This window comes from Hemicordylus capensis, chromosome 6 (assembly GCF_027244095.1).
Source record: "Hemicordylus capensis ecotype Gifberg chromosome 6, rHemCap1.1.pri, whole genome shotgun sequence".
NCBI lineage: Eukaryota > Metazoa > Chordata > Lepidosauria > Squamata > Cordylidae > Hemicordylus > Hemicordylus capensis.
The window spans coordinates 143,722,830-143,738,013 of record NC_069662.1 but is presented as its reverse complement, the minus strand read 5'-3'; the positions used below and the strand labels follow the sequence as shown (position 1 = coordinate 143,738,013).

Below are 15,184 nucleotides of genomic sequence, written 5' to 3'. Positions count from 1 at the left end.
TTTTCACACCAAAGAACTTGGAAATAAGTGATTCAGATTCAGCTAAATAGGGTAACAAGAGGGCTGGTTTAGTTTATTTGAGGGAGTCTTTTTCAGCCCTCTGATTCTGCTAAAAGATAATTTTCCACAATAGAGGGTTAGACGCGGCGGGTGGGAACCCTCCAATAATCCTGCATTTTTATCACCTTCCTGGACACGTCAGAATTGGCTCTCAGGTGCATCCAAGCGACTTTTTTGTTCGCTTTCCCTCAATCTTTTTAAAGCAAATGTGGATGTAGGGCTCCCTCCCCCTCCCTCAACATATGTAAGTCTGGTCCCGATCCTGCAGCGCGAATCCCTCTCCTTTCTCTCCCCCCTCCCCGTCTCTCCCCCTCCCTCCCTCCTGCTCTGGGTCCTCTTGTCAGACAAACGCCGCGGCTTTCCAAACCCGGAGCTGCCCGGGAAGCTGGATACGGCAATGGGAGGATGTTCGCAGGCTGAGCTGGCCAGCTGGGAAACATGAGAAGGCGCGGCTATTCACGTTCCCGGGCCCGGGAGCTCCCGCTTGGGCAATAAAGGCGAGCGGCCGCCGCGGTTAGAGCTTGTGGTTAAAGAGCTCTCGGGGGCTGCGCGCGTTGGAAACGTGTGGCCGGAGCTGGGATGGGAGTAGGAGCCGCCGAGCGAGCAGAGCCGGAGACCAGCCGAGAAGCAGCCGCAGCCGCCACCGCCGCCACCGTCTGCCTCAGGCGCCAGGTATGGCCACTGGACTCTCTTGAGAGATCTCGAGAAATAACGTGTGCCTTTCTGGAGAGACCCGCCACTTTGAAGTGCCCTGTCGCCCCGACCAATGGGGTGGGGGTGTGGGGGGGACAGAGTGACCTCTCGACCCTTCCACGCGCACACAAACTGAACGGCCCCTGCAGCTCTGGTATAAGCTCTTGCTTCTGTTTGATGTGTTTCCCCCGGCTGCCGATTTTCTCCCCTCTTCCTCGGGTAGTTAGTGGTTCTGCCCCAGCGTCAAGCGACGCTGCAAGGACACTCCGCGGCTTTCCTCCTGGCGTAACTCTGACCGGCGGCGGGGTGGGGTGGCGTTGTTGTGAAATGTCTGGTGTGTGGCGGCCACCGCAAAGCGCATGAAGGGCTTGGCGACCTGGAAGGAAGAATGTGTACGATAGATGTTTGTGTAGGGCGCCGCGTATCCCCGCTTCAGGGCATCTGTGGGTGTCATGTCTTGATATGCCTAGTGTGCTTTGAAACATGTACACTACATAATTTATATCGTGCATGTATAATTGTGGTGGTGCGTGTTTGGACTGAAACTGATCTAACAGGGTGATCAACTAGAAATGACAACTAGAGAGAGAGATCGGAGGGATATTTCGATTGTGTCATTAAAAATCGCCTTGGATTTGTTTTTTGGATTTGTGTTTTTGTACTTGTTTCATGTGAAATCGAGTAATTCAGAAATGTTTCATTACTGTCTAATGTAATTGCGGTTCTGCCTAGCAAGTCACACTGTCGCTCGAATGTGTGTGCGTGTACGCGCCAGGAGCGCGCATTTGCCCCGAATACCAGTGGGTACTTACTTAATGCGTCCTGTAAATTGTCTCCTCGTATTTTTTGTGAGCGGCGTCTATCGAGGCAGCGACTTGGCTCTGTACTAGACATCGGTTTGACTGCGGACCGTCGTTTGTTCTCTCAGTGCAGTGCCCATGCATAACTTCACGTGAGACCATTGAGAAGATAATGGTGATGTGTGAATGCGCCGGTCTCCTGCTGGTGTGCTTGAGCGTATGTGATCAGACTGACAATCCCGCCGCGCCTGCCAGCAGCTTGTCCTATAGAGTGACCTTTGCAGAAACAAGGTCTGGCCGCGCGCGGACACCACCGAGCCTGCATTCCTCTGCTTCCCTGGTTCGCGGGAATGCGGGGCTGCAGAGCCAGAGATCGTGGACATGTGTTCTAGGCTGTGTTGTGTGTTAACAAGGAATCTGAGACGTCTGGCCGTTGCTGACGCAAGACTGGTGGGGGAAGTTAGCAGATCTGCCTTGTTAAGTTTGAGCTCCCGGCACCTGCGGCTTTCGATTCATGTATTTTTTGGGATTGCTGAAATAAGTCATTTTAACGCAATTTGGTTAACGGGCTCTCCCGCTCGCCTCCCGGTGTGTGTGTATGTCCTGACTTCACACATCCAGGGTGGTAAAAAGCGGATGGATTTCTCTCCCCGCCCCCCCCCCCAATTATGCTTTTACTTGGGCGGGGTGGGGGAGAGATTTCCCTACACCGCTTGACAACCGCAGGGGTTCCTCTGGATTGACTACAGTCTGGATCTTCCGCACTGGCGACATGATAACTTGAGGACTCCTTTTCTGCAAAGCGAAAGTTGTACAGAACTGCGGTGTCGAGGAAGAAGGGACTGAGGCCTGCTTGCAAAACAAGGAAGTCGGAAAAGTACACCTTCTAAAACCATAAATGAACAATTCCCTTCAAAGTTTTTTTTATTTTTTAAATCACAGCTTTGGATGATGGGTTGATCGAAAGCCGGCCAATTTCATCAAAACAGGCTTGCGCGAGGAAACATAAAGAGGCGATTGTAGTGTGTACGCATCCCTGTATACACAACACACGCACCGCATGCCCCAGGGCGTGCCTTTTGGAGCGTACGATCACGCAGTCCTGAAGACAGGGACTTGGAAGTAAGCTACCTTCCTTCCACCACCCCCGGCCCCGCCTCCAGTGGAGCTTCCTTCCCAGCAAAGTGTGTGCTTAGGATCTGAGCCCTCTATGAGCCGTTTTCATACGGACTAGTCAAATAGCGTCTGAACGACATCCTCGCAAATATTGACAGTGGGTTTAATTTCTGGGTTGAGTTACTCGAGCGTTTTCGTTCAAGGAAAAGCTGTGGCGGGCGGGCTGCCTGAGATGCGCTCTCCTGGGGGCAGAGGAGGGAGAGCCTTTCGGTAGCCGCCGGGGTCAGCTGCGTTTTTCAAACGCTGGCTGCTGGAAGCGAAACGCTCCCGGTCTCGGCTGAGTCGCTGATTGATCGGATTCCGGGCTGCAATGTAGCCACTAAGCCCCCGGCCAAGAGACAAAAGGGGCTCGCCAATGCCAAGGCTGGAGAGCAGCCAGCGGCCCCCTGAAAGAATAAGCTGCCTGTGTCTGCATGTCTCGTGGCGGGGGGTGGGGGTCCGGGAAGAGGCCCGCTGCTGGGCTGCGGCGCACGCGATCCTCTCCTTGCCCCTGGGCTGCCGGGCCCCGGGGGGAGGGGAGCGGGGAGACGCTCGGACTTGGCACCTGGATTAGGTAGATGATCTCTTGGAGGAGGGGAATGAGAAGAGAATCCCTTTCCAAGATGTAAAGCGAAGAGCGGCAGGGGTTACTATTTATACACCGATTTTCAACACCCACAGTTATCAAAGCACTTTGTAGCGCAGAAAAAAAAAAGAATCATTGGAGGGTGTGTGTAGAAAAAGAATAATTTCCCCCAAACGCATTGGGGGAAAATAAGGGTCCGCCGCGATTCTAGGGACACTTGATCTCAAGTCTGGAAAAGCGGCATAAAAAGACTTTAATAAATAAAAGGCTTCCTCCGCCGTGTGGTGGTGTGCTCCCTCCTGTGCCATGGCTGAAATTCCACAATAAAAACACGGCACTGCATTCAAAGACGGTTTAATCCCTCGATCTTTAATAGGCGGGGTGACGGCGAAGCAGGGCAAACGGACGGCCCAGCTCGGAAGGCTTGTGGTGCCTGCCTATCCTTCCCAGGATGCATGTATGCGCGCGCAGCCTCTCCTCCCGCTACTGGGTTCCAGTGCTACTGAAGGAGCACCACTAACTTGCTTTATAATCTTTCCCGTGGAGAGAGGCTCGCTGCGAGCGCCTTATCGCGTGATGTTCAGCACTCCTCCTACAATGAGTGTGGACACTGGAACAGTTATTCCCCCTTTAGGTTGAACGCAGTTACAGCTTCCTAGCTGTACTCTGGACCGCAGCTTCCTAGCTCTACCACGCATTTGACGGGCCTGTACCCAGGTTAGCTTTTAAAACTGAACGTCGGTACAGTCATCCATACACAAACATGTACGAGTGCACAGACATCTGTACACTCGTACAACATAGTGTCTGAGTAGGGCTGTTGGCCTCAGGTCCTCGTCTTTTTTTTAACCCTGATCCCAGCGCTTTTCTTTGTATGCAGATGATAGGACTATTGCGTGTGTCAAGTGCGCCCCGCCTTTTATTATTTTATATTTTAGCTAGTGGTGGTCTGCCAAGTTGGAATTCTTGAGCCTCTTCTTTCCCAGCCCTCTTCATTTTGATAGCCTTTGCCTCCGGTAGACACAGACTTACTGAAATCTGAGGTCGACTCTAAGCACATTTTAAACGCGTTTAGTCTGAAGTGGGACTCGGCTCTCTGGAACATAGAAAAGTAACAAAAGTGACTCTGAACGCATGCAGAATGCTTTTTAAATGAATACTATTTTATGAAGGCTTGCAGAATGCTTTTCTCCTACTGCAGCCTGAATCAACCGACTCGTGTCTAAAAATGCAGATGAGCTTCAAGCCAGATGTTAGGACTTTCAGGTGGTCTTGAACCCCAGCACCTCTCAGATTAGAAACTAAGCATGGAAAGTATCTTTCATAGGAACACCTTTTAACTCGTCAGGCTTAAGTGCTTCTTTGGCCCTCAGCTGAGGATAGAGCTCCTTTGCACACTTTGTAGCCAATGCAGATTTCACATGCATATCTAAACATATCTAATGGGTATTTGTGCCATCTGTCAATGAGGGGTATAATTTGAAAAGGGCTGCTTTACCATTCTTATTTACAGAGGGGGTTAAGGAAAAGCCGATTCAGCTGTGGAATCACCCAAAGGTGTTGAACTATTTTAATATTGAATATATCACGCGTCAGCAACGCACGAGGCTCAAAACGGTGTTGCCCAATAGTAGCGCTCTACGGCGGGGCCAAACCAGATTGCCCGGTTGGATTATTTCACGTCTACACAAACAAAGTTTTGTGGAGGAAAGTTTAACGCTCAAGACAATCGTAAGACTCCTTGTGCGATTAAAGCAACACACACCACCACCTTCTAAATCTCAACTACACTTCCTGAGGGGGACCTTGCATCAACCTTCAGGCACGGGTGTAGTAGCTATAATTGAGGCGGATGGGTTCAAAGAACCCGGCCCCTCAGCTCCACCCCTCCCTATTTCCTCCTCCTTATCTCCCTCACTCCGAGGGGCCGCCAGGGAGAGGGGTGAACATGGGCGCCCTCTCCCCCCTGTCCTATACCCTGGCCTGCCTTCAGGCCTGTGAAGGCCGCTACTGCTCTTTTGCATTTTCTTGACTGCCTAAGAATCCCTCCTTTTGGATTTCAGGGTGATCGTAGACGATTCATTTCCTTCTACAAGGGGGGCAGGGTGGCGGGGAGGAGGAAAGGGGAAAACTATTTCGAGGGAGAAACGGAGAAACTAGAGTATTTTCCTCCTTGCAGCAACGTAGGTATCTAGAAATTGCATTGCGACACGCAAGAATAGGGGAAAACTTTATCTCGAGCGCACCTGAGCTGGGAGGCGATCTAGCACCTAGGATCGCGGAATGGAGTCTCCTTGGAGAGGAACTCTTGAGTGCTGCAGTTTGTATGGGTTGGGGTGGGGGCGGAGAAGAGATTGCGCACTTGGATCGCTTGTTGGATCCGATCGGCACGTGGAGGTAAGTCCCCACAGACTGGGAGCGAGCAGTGCCTGCCTACTTCCCAATACAACTATTTCACTGGGTTCTCAAGTATGCATGACCAGCGCAGCGCGTATAGGGAAGAGGCGCCTTGCATTTGGGAGCCTCGTGTGGGGCAGGAATGCAACTACAGAGGATCGCAGGCTCAGAAAAAGACCCAATTCATTTGCTGAGATATTCGTGGGGCGGGGGGTACCAGCTACGTGAAACGGCACTCACAAGGCTGTCCGAACAGGGGGCTTGGCTGGGACGGGTCACCCAGGACCGTGCATTTTTGCGGGGAGAACAATATTGTATTGATCACAGTGGGGAACAAACTCTTTTCGTTCTGCTCCTTGCACAAGTTGCAGACAACCCCGGGCACTGGTGTCCTATCCCTCGGTTGACCCCAAGAGCCCCTGTGCCATTCGTTTAAACGCGGACTAATCTTCAACTGGCTTTGACCCGCCGCCGCCGCCTACAGGCTCACCCCACACGCCGCTCTGACGCTCGCCCGCCTTTGACCCCGGCTCCTTCCCCCGCCTCGCTGCGCCCAACAGCTCCCACTAGCCATGGAGGGCTTAAGCGAAGCGTGCGCGCTTGGTAGCTGCTGCTGCCGCCGCCGCGCTCCCAGCCAGCAGCTCTGCCTTCCCTGCCAAGATCGCTGCTCGCCTTGATCTTGTTCACTGTTTGGTTGGGGGCGATGCTGCTGCTGCTGCTGCTGCTGCTGCAATATGACTGATGTTGTGTGTTCCCCCCTTCGAGTAACCTGACGCTTCTCCTTCCCAGCGGCCGTCGGGTCTTCCCCACCTCTGAGGCGCGCGCCTTTCCCCGCTTCATCAGACCGACGTCCCCGCCGGGCTGCCCTCGCCGGAAGAAGCTCCCTCCGCGCCACCATGAACACCATCGTCTTCAATAAGCTCAGCAACCAGATGCTCTTCGAGGAAAGCGCCAAGGAGAGGGACAGGAGCAGCAGCCGGCCGTACACGGGGGTCCTCGACGTCTCGCCCCATCCGGAGGTGCTCATTCCTGACAGCGCGTCCATTAAAGACAACCTCAGCCTTCGGCACAGGAGGACAGGGTAAGACCACCCTTGAAACCCACTGATCGATTAGTGTGTGTGTGTGTGAGGAAGGGAGCAAGAAGTTCATCAAGGTTTGTGATGGAAGGGTTGTCTTGGTTACTGTCAATTTGGTATTTTTGAAAACTTTTCTTTCCAAATGTCCCGATTTCTGAGCAATCTTAACTGCTTCAGCTTTGCAGCCCAACATCCCCTTTTGTTAAGTAAGCCCTGTTAGTTTTTGTGGGTTTTCTTCCACTTAGCTTTGTCATCCTATAGGCATGCTTAGTTGAAGTCCAGTCAATTCACTGCAGTGTAGTCATTGGTTTAAATATTGTTTGTCACCTCACCTCACTTCCAGGATAAAGCTCCAAGGTGGCCTATAGTGGTTCCTAGACGCAGGCATTGACCAGACCCAGCCTCCTTTAGCTTCAGGAAGATTGCCACGACTTTGTACTTTCAGGCCACCCTGGGGCTAGAAGTTATGTTGGAGTTGGCAGGGTGGAGCTAGAAGTAATGTATTCAACAAGTGGCTGCTATATTTGAGACCAGCTGTTTCTCCCTGTAGATTGTGTGAGTGCGTGTAAAAAAGGAAAGTGTGTGAGAGCAGTAGGGCTGAAAACAGAATAATGGAAGGATCAATTTAAATCCAAAGCCCCAGAACTTGGAAGAAGGAAAGTGTGTTGATCAAAAGTGTCTCTGAGAGGCAGAACAAGCAATAAGTTGTGAATTGCCAATAGGCAGTGATGAAGTCAGACCTGACTATGAAGACAAGAAAGAGTTTTGTGGCATTAAGGGCATCTCCATCCCCAGCAGCGTATAAATTAATAATTTCCGATCTGGTTTTCAGTTTCCTTTTTAAAAACATGTACCTCCAAAAAGGATTTCATGTATGTTCCAAGTCTTGTTCTGCCAAAGAACAAGATGTTACCTTACATTGATTGTCACGGTGGTTACTGAGATACAAAGTTCTTTATTATTCTTATCTGCTAACTGGAATAAGTTAGTGAATCTTTCAAAGTGGTGATTTTCTTAATTTTAAGCAAGGGAGAGCTACTGGCCCTATCCATCCCCAGCACAGCATCCCTCCAGTGGCTGTTGCTGGTGTCTGCCTCATGTTGGTTTTTAGAGTATGAGTCCTTTGGGGACAGGGAACCATCTTGGCCTTATGCCTTTTCTACATAAGCCACCTGAAGAACCTCTGTTGAAAAGCAGTGTATAAATAATAGTAACAGAGTATGCAGTAACTTAAATGCCCTAAATAGCTCAATTTCCCCCCAATTGGCCTCTGCAATGGGCAGAAAGGAAAACGCTACATCTTCCCTTCAATAAGAGGCCCATTCACATGTTATGTTCAACACTCATACAAGTGTACAGTGCACACAGGGACAGATCTGTACACCGATACAGTCATTCCCCTGTTACTCTGAATGCAGACACAGGAGTACACTTCCTATCTGTACCATGCATTTGAAAGGTCTGTATGCAAGTTCACTTTTAAAATCAACACTGGAGTAGTCATTCACACAAACATGTGTTCTAGTGTACAGATATCTGTACACTCGTACAGCATAATATCTGAATCGGGCTAAGGTCATTCTGTACTCTTCTACTTGTAAGCAAGTCCCATTGAATATCCCAGACTATGGGAAACACCTATATCGGGCAGCAGCGATACAGGAAGATGCTGAAAGGCATCATCTCATCCTGCACGGAGATGGCGATTGTAAACCTCTCCTGTAGTCTACCAAAGACAGCCACGGGGCTCTGTGTTCACCAGGAGTCGACACCGACTCTACGGCACACTTTACCTTTACCCATCGAACAAAAGGAGACTTGGCTGAAGTAAACACACAAAGTATCAGGTGTTCAAATCTGTGTTCAAGTGATGTTGATTGAGATGGCTCTGGCAAGGTGTGTGTAAGATGCCCCAATGCAGAATCCTCGGGAAAGCTTTCTTTGTTGTTGAATTGCCAGTTTAACAGATTGCATCAGCTTATACTACTTCTAATAGCAATTCAGGTTGGCAATACAGTGATTGTGTTTCATCAAGATGTTGTTGCCAGCTGATTCAGGCAGAATTAGATTTCAAATAAAATATTAAAAGGCAAAATGCCCAAGAGGCTAGAAAAAAAGGTGAGAATGGGGAGGGGGAAGAGTAAAAAGCCAGCAGCTGTGGCATGAGAGCAGCACCTTCTGGGAAAAATTTGGTATTGCAATCTTAAGTCGCATCATATCTCTTAGTCAAGTGAAAGAACAGGCATTTTAACTTGAGGACAGAAGCAACTCTAGACAAGGCAGTGGTTTTTGCATGCCACTGGGCTAGTAGAGTGGGAGATGGGCTGGGCTGATGGACCATGGGGCACAACCTACCAGGAAGTTCTCCTGAGCAGCCCCCAGAGAAATGAACAAAAGCTGTGCTCTTAAGTAGTCGCCAAACACTTCTTTGGGGCTTGTGATGGAGGATTGTGGTCTATATTCCTTTGTCTGGGTATTTGTGGGGGGTGGGGTGCGCTATTTGGATTTCCTGCCTCCAGACACCAAAACGGCTTGGCCTGAGTGTAAGACACTTGCCCCTCTGTCTAATTCAGCTGCATACTGCTCGTAAGAATGTAATTATTTAGGACAGTCTAGATGCAACCCAGTGCATGTGTACCTGGGTGTTGAGTCTGAGTGAACTTGGTGGCCTTTCTCTTGTCTATGGAAATAAGGCCGCACCTAGTTAAATGGGAGGTTTCTGATAAACCTTAAAGATGCAACTAATATCTTCCATTGGATGGACTCCTCCTGGCATAAGCATACGCAGGCACTCCAAAAGGCAAACCTGTTCTTCTCCTGGTGGAGAGCTCTGTAGAACTCATTAGCTAGTAAAAAATATCATATCGCCTGTTTTGTGTGTCTGATTCTCTAGGGCAGAGCGAAAATGTTCATGCCAAGCGCTTGCTGGATTGTTTGCAAAGGCCAGATGACCTCCAGTTAGGAGTGGCCTGGTTCTGAGGTGCACATTGTTTGACACGAAGAAGGGAGGAGCCCTCATGGCAACTGGCTTGTCAATGCTTAGGGGCCTGGGACCACTGAAGAGGAAGAAAGTGACTCCTGCCAAGTTCTGAATAGTCGAATGCTCAGACACAAAACGAGGTGCAGGGCTTCTGAAATGCGCAATTGGGCACACAACGTGCAGTTAAAGTACAGTTCTAAAAACACTTGTGCAGTTCAAAAATGCAAGCTATGCAAAAGTTGTATTATATTAGATGTTGTAAAAAGTGACTGATGATGGGGAAATTGGTGTGGGTAGTCCAGGTATCCTCTAGAACCCAGGACCTGATCAAACCTATCCACGTATCCTCCCCCTGCCTAAGCTGCTTCCCACAGACTCCCTAGAGTTCTCCTGAATTATATAACACTTTCCCACAGTACTGCTGTCAGATTCCCAGTTCTATGGATTTATATGTAGGCTTCTAAATGTTGAGGAATGTGACTCAAGGAAACAAAGTATCCTTGAAATCGGGCTCTGTACCCGAGGACTGGAGAGTAGCAAATGTAACACCACTTTTCAAAGAGGGATCCAGGGGCGATCTGGGAAATTACAGGCCGGTTAGCCGAACGTCCGTTCCAGGCAAATTGATGGAAAGCATCCTCAAGGATAAAATTGTAAAGCACATAGAAGAACAGGCCCTGCTGGGAGTGAGACAGCATGGCTTCCACAAAGGTAAATCTTGCCTCATCAACCTTTTGGAGTTATTTGAGAGTGTCAACAAGTGTGTGGATCAAGGTGATCCAGTTGACATAGTCTACCTGGACTTCCAAAAAGCTTTTGACAAAGTTCCTCATCAAAGACTCCTGAGGAAACGTAGCAGTCATGGGATAAAGGAACAAGTACATGTGTGGATTGCTAACTGGTTGAAAGACAGGAAACAGAGGGCAGGTATAAATGGAGAGTTTTCGCAATGGAGAGAAGTAAGAAGTGGCGTACCCCAGGGATCTGTACTGGGGCTGGTGCTTTTTAATTTATTCATAAATGATCTAGAAGCAGGGGTAAGCAGCGATGTGGCCAAATTTGCAGATGATACCAAACTCTTCTGGGTAGTGAAATCCAAAACAGATTGTAAGGAGCTCCAAAAGGATCTTTCCAGACTGGGGGAGTGGGCGACAAAGTGGCAAATGCAATTCAGTGTTAGCAAGTGTAAGGTGATGCACATTGGGACAAAAAAACCCAATTTCAAGTATATGCTGATGGGATCTGAGCTGTTGGTGACTGACCAGGAGAGGGATCGTGGTGGACAGCTCGTTGAAAGTGTTGACTCAATGGGCGGCAGCTGTGAAAAAGGCCAATTCCATGCTAGAGATCATTAGGAAGGGGATTGAAAATAAAACGGCTAATATTATAATGCCCTTATACAAAACTATGGTGCGGCCACACTTGGGAGTACTGCATACAATTCTGGTCACCACATCTTAAAAAGGACATTGTAGAACTGGAAAAGGTACAGAAGAGGGCAACCAAGATGATCAGGGGCCTAGAGCACCTTTCTTATGAGGCAAGGCTACAACACCTGGGGCTTTTTAGTATAGAAAAAAGACAACTGCAGGGAGGCATGATAGAGGTCTATAAAATCATGCTTGGTGTGGAGAGAGAAAAATTCTTTTCCCTCTCACACAACACTAGAACTGGGGGTCACTCCATGAAATTGATTGCCAGAAGGTCTAGGACCAACAAACAATACTTTTTCACACAACGCATAATCAACTTGTGGAATTCTCTGCCACAGGATGTGGTGAAAGCTAACAACTTGGATGGCTTTAAGAGGGGTTTGGATAACTTCATGGAGGAGAGGTCTATCAATGGCTACTAGTCAGAGGGCCACCTCCAGCCTCAAAGGCAGGATGCCTCTGAGTACCAGTTGCAGGGGAGTAACAGCAGAGGAGAGGGCATGCCCTCAACTCCTGCCTGTGGCTTCTAGTGGTATCTGGTGGGCCACTGTGTGAAACAGGATGCTGGACTAGATGGGCCTTGGGCCTGATCCAGCAGGGCTGTTCTTATGTTCTTAAAGTATGTGTGCTCTAACAAGGAAAATGCACATATGTGTGTCACACTCTCAAACCATCGTGCAGTTCTGAATTTCCCTTTTTAAAAAAAGCCCTGACTTATTAACCCATCTAAAAGGACTTTTTCTAACAGCTTAGCATGATATTTGCAGGTGGCCAGGGGAAAAAAAAATCTCACTAAAAGTTTGTTGCAAGGTGGCCATCTGGACCCGCCCTTAATTTTTTGTAATCTTTAAGCACCTTGTGATTTTTGTGCCTGATGTAGAAATCTCATTCATCCCAAGCTTTTCCACACAGGAGGAAGGATAAGGTTTGAGTGGAACTGTAGGGGCTGCTTGGAAAGTTTTTGAGTTAATGCTTGCGTGGATCAGTTGCAGGGCCCCATCTAGCACTTTAGTGAGCACTGAATATTTATTCTTCTTTATTGCATCTCAGTCCTGTTCACCACTGCTCTACAACCTAGCTCTGCAGCATTTGCTGCCAAGTTGCTCACTCCTTTCAGGGTTAACAGCCTGCTTCCTGCTCTGATGTAATGAAATATTGCTGTGAAATAGCAAATTATATTGGACACAAAGTCGTAAGACTACCGCTAACAGTACAAGCACCAGTGATGTCTGGAGCCCTGGTTATGAATGGCTTAGAAAGTTATCAGAATGGTTCAACTACTCAAGTTGTGGATCCTGGCCCCTGAGCAGTGCTTGATGGGAGACTGCTAGGGAACTAGACATCAGGCGCTTGAGGTCCCTGGATGATTGTGGAATACATAACAAACAGGATGGGGCTGAAGCCCTGTAGTAGAGCATTTGCTTGGGTCCCAGGTTCAGTTCCTGGCGTCTCCAGGTAGAGATGGGCAGGACTCATGCCTGAAACCTTGGAGAAGCAGCTGATTGCCACTATGGACAATACTGAGCTAGATGGACCAATTGTCTGGCTTGGGATTTGTTGCTGCCATACATAGTATAGAATACAATATGGTATGAGATTTAACAATGCTCTGTATTAATTACAGAATTTTGCTGTCTTGCTACCTTTATACTCAGTGTCATTCTGTTATTAATGTTGACTAACTTTTATATATAGTTTTAAGTTCATAGTTTTAACTTCTAGCTTCTTCTGTTTATTATACTAAGTAATTGTATAGAGACTTTTTATTATTTTGTAGGAGTAGATTGTTTGAAACGTTTTTGTCTATTTTGCTGTTATGCTGGTCAAAGACCTGAATAAAGATGATGCTATGACTTGGGATAAGGCAGCTTCCTGCTGTCCTCTAACATCGGAGTGAGTACTGTGTCGTGCAGTTCTAGATGGTACCCCAGCTGTGTGTGCGCGTGTGCTTGGTTTTGTTCCTTTGCCACTGGTGCTTATTTCTGGTGCTTTTTCCCTGCACCAGAACTTGTGAGTTGTGATAACAATGGTGCCCTTATACCACTGGTGGTGATATAGCTTCTGTTTCAAACAAAGGCAGTGCTGTATATATGAGACTGAATAAAAGTTCACCAGTTGTACTGTACTCTGTCTCTTTGGCTCCAGACCTAGCAACTTTTTCTTAAGGTCTTGCTAGAGGAATTCCCCTGTAGACCTCCGGGACATGAAGGAAGAAGCTAAGAAGTTATGTCAAGCACCAAATGTTTTCTGTTAGCAAATACTGTTATGTCTGCTCCCCTGCCCCCCACTGCCTAGTATCCCTGTTCCAAGGTCAGGCTGTGTTTCAACAACTTGCTTAATCAAGGAAGGCCTCTTATTTTCCTAAGAAGCTCAGAGACCATGTGTAGTCTCCAGAACTACTGTACTGTACAGTTCAAGTTACTGAAGCATACAGCTTGGCAGGTTCTCTGCCTCGTATCCCTGAGCTGCAGCCTTGAGTTCTTTCTTTTGTTTTTTATGCAGCGCTGGTTTGATGAATATATAGATGTTGTTGGCATAACGTTTAGTCGTTATGAATTCCGTGCAAGCTAGAAAATCAGAGGTGGGGCAAGCCCTTCTTTGCTTGTTTGCAACCTAACAGCATACTTTGCTCAAAATATGGAAGAACGATTCTGCCCAGTATGCATATACAGTACAGACTCTCATTCTATCATTCATGAGCCCATTTAAAAGTACCTGGGTAGGATCCAGACCTGCCTTAGGAACATCAGAAGCTGCCATATACTGAGTCAGACCATTGGTCCATCTAGCTCAGTATTGTCTACACAGACTGGCTGAGGCTTCTCCAAGGTTGCAGGCAGGAATCTCTCTCAGCCCTGTCTTGGAGATGCTGCCAGGGACGGAACTTGGAACCGAGATGCGCTTCCCAGAGCGGCTCCATCCCCTAAGGTGAATATCTTATAGTGCTCAAACATCAAGTCTCCCATTCATAGACAACCAGGGCAGACCCTGCTTAGCTAAGGGGACCAGTCATGCTTGCTACCACAAGACCAGCTCTCCTCTTTTGCCTTAGCTTAAATGCATAAGGCTGCATTTTTGCTAGGGCAAGACTAGCATAAGTCTTGCATCTTTATGCTAATACAACATGGAGCTGTGTGAGGAAATTCACCTCTGTTCCAGACTAGTTAGCCACCTAATGGCGCAGCAGGTAATGACTTGCCTAGCAAGCAGAAGGTTGCTGGTTCAAATCCCCACTGATATCGGACAGCAGCAATACAGGAAGATGCTGAAAGGCTTCTTCTCACACTGTGCGGGAGATGGCAATGGTGAACCCCTCCTGTATTCTACCAAAGAAAAACCACAGGGCTCTGTGGTTGCAAGAAGTCGACACCAACTCGACAGCACACTTTACCTTTTTCCAGACTAGTTATTACACTAGCATAACCTTCCGGGCAACCTGTTGCACAACCCCTTGCACAAGTCCATACTTGTGCAAATGGAGAACGTCTTGCCCAGCATGCATCAGGCTGGGTTCTTCCTCACCTGGTGGTAGCATGATTTTGCAGAGCATGGCAACAGCAAAAAGTGTCATTGTGGATGTTACCCATGGATTTTCCAACCATTCCTTTAGATCATATGGAGAACTAAGCTGGTGTGGGTACTGTACAATGATAGGACTGTATTAGAGCTGCAAGCATTAATAGAGAGTTTGCTCAAGTAAGACGGCGGTCCTGTTGCAGAAAGTAGGTCCCATTGAGTTGTAAGTAAGCATGTGTAGGATTTGGCTCTTTCTTCCAGGGTCCAGTTTAGCTAAAGGTAGTTGTGACTAGAGGTCAACAAGACATTCCTTTTGAACATGCGGTGTGTGTGTGTTTCAGTAAATAGTTCCCACAGTGGGAGAGGTGGCCATCCATCCCCACGGTAGGAACTGGATCCCCTCCCTTGCCACTAGCTACTATTTGCTTTGGGCAGGGGGTGGGGAAAGCTCTCACGGATGCCAATAGGAACCTCCCCCCCCACCCC

The 15,184-nt window shown here is 48.4% G+C and overlaps 1 protein-coding gene across 2 annotated transcripts in view; it reads left to right on the top strand.

Annotated features, from left to right (window-relative positions):
• Nucleotides 1-601: 601 nt before the first annotated feature.
• The window catches only part of MKX (mohawk homeobox), a 96,174-nt gene continuing 81,591 nt past the window's right edge, over nt 602-15,184 (top strand). For both annotated transcript variants that reach the window (XM_053258897.1, XM_053258898.1), the window contains exons 1-2: nt 602-732; nt 6,481-6,772. In XM_053258897.1, the coding sequence (XP_053114872.1) occupies nt 6,588-6,772 (185 nt within the window). In that variant the 5' untranslated portion in view covers nt 602-732; nt 6,481-6,587. The remainder of the gene's footprint in view (nt 733-6,480; nt 6,773-15,184) is intronic.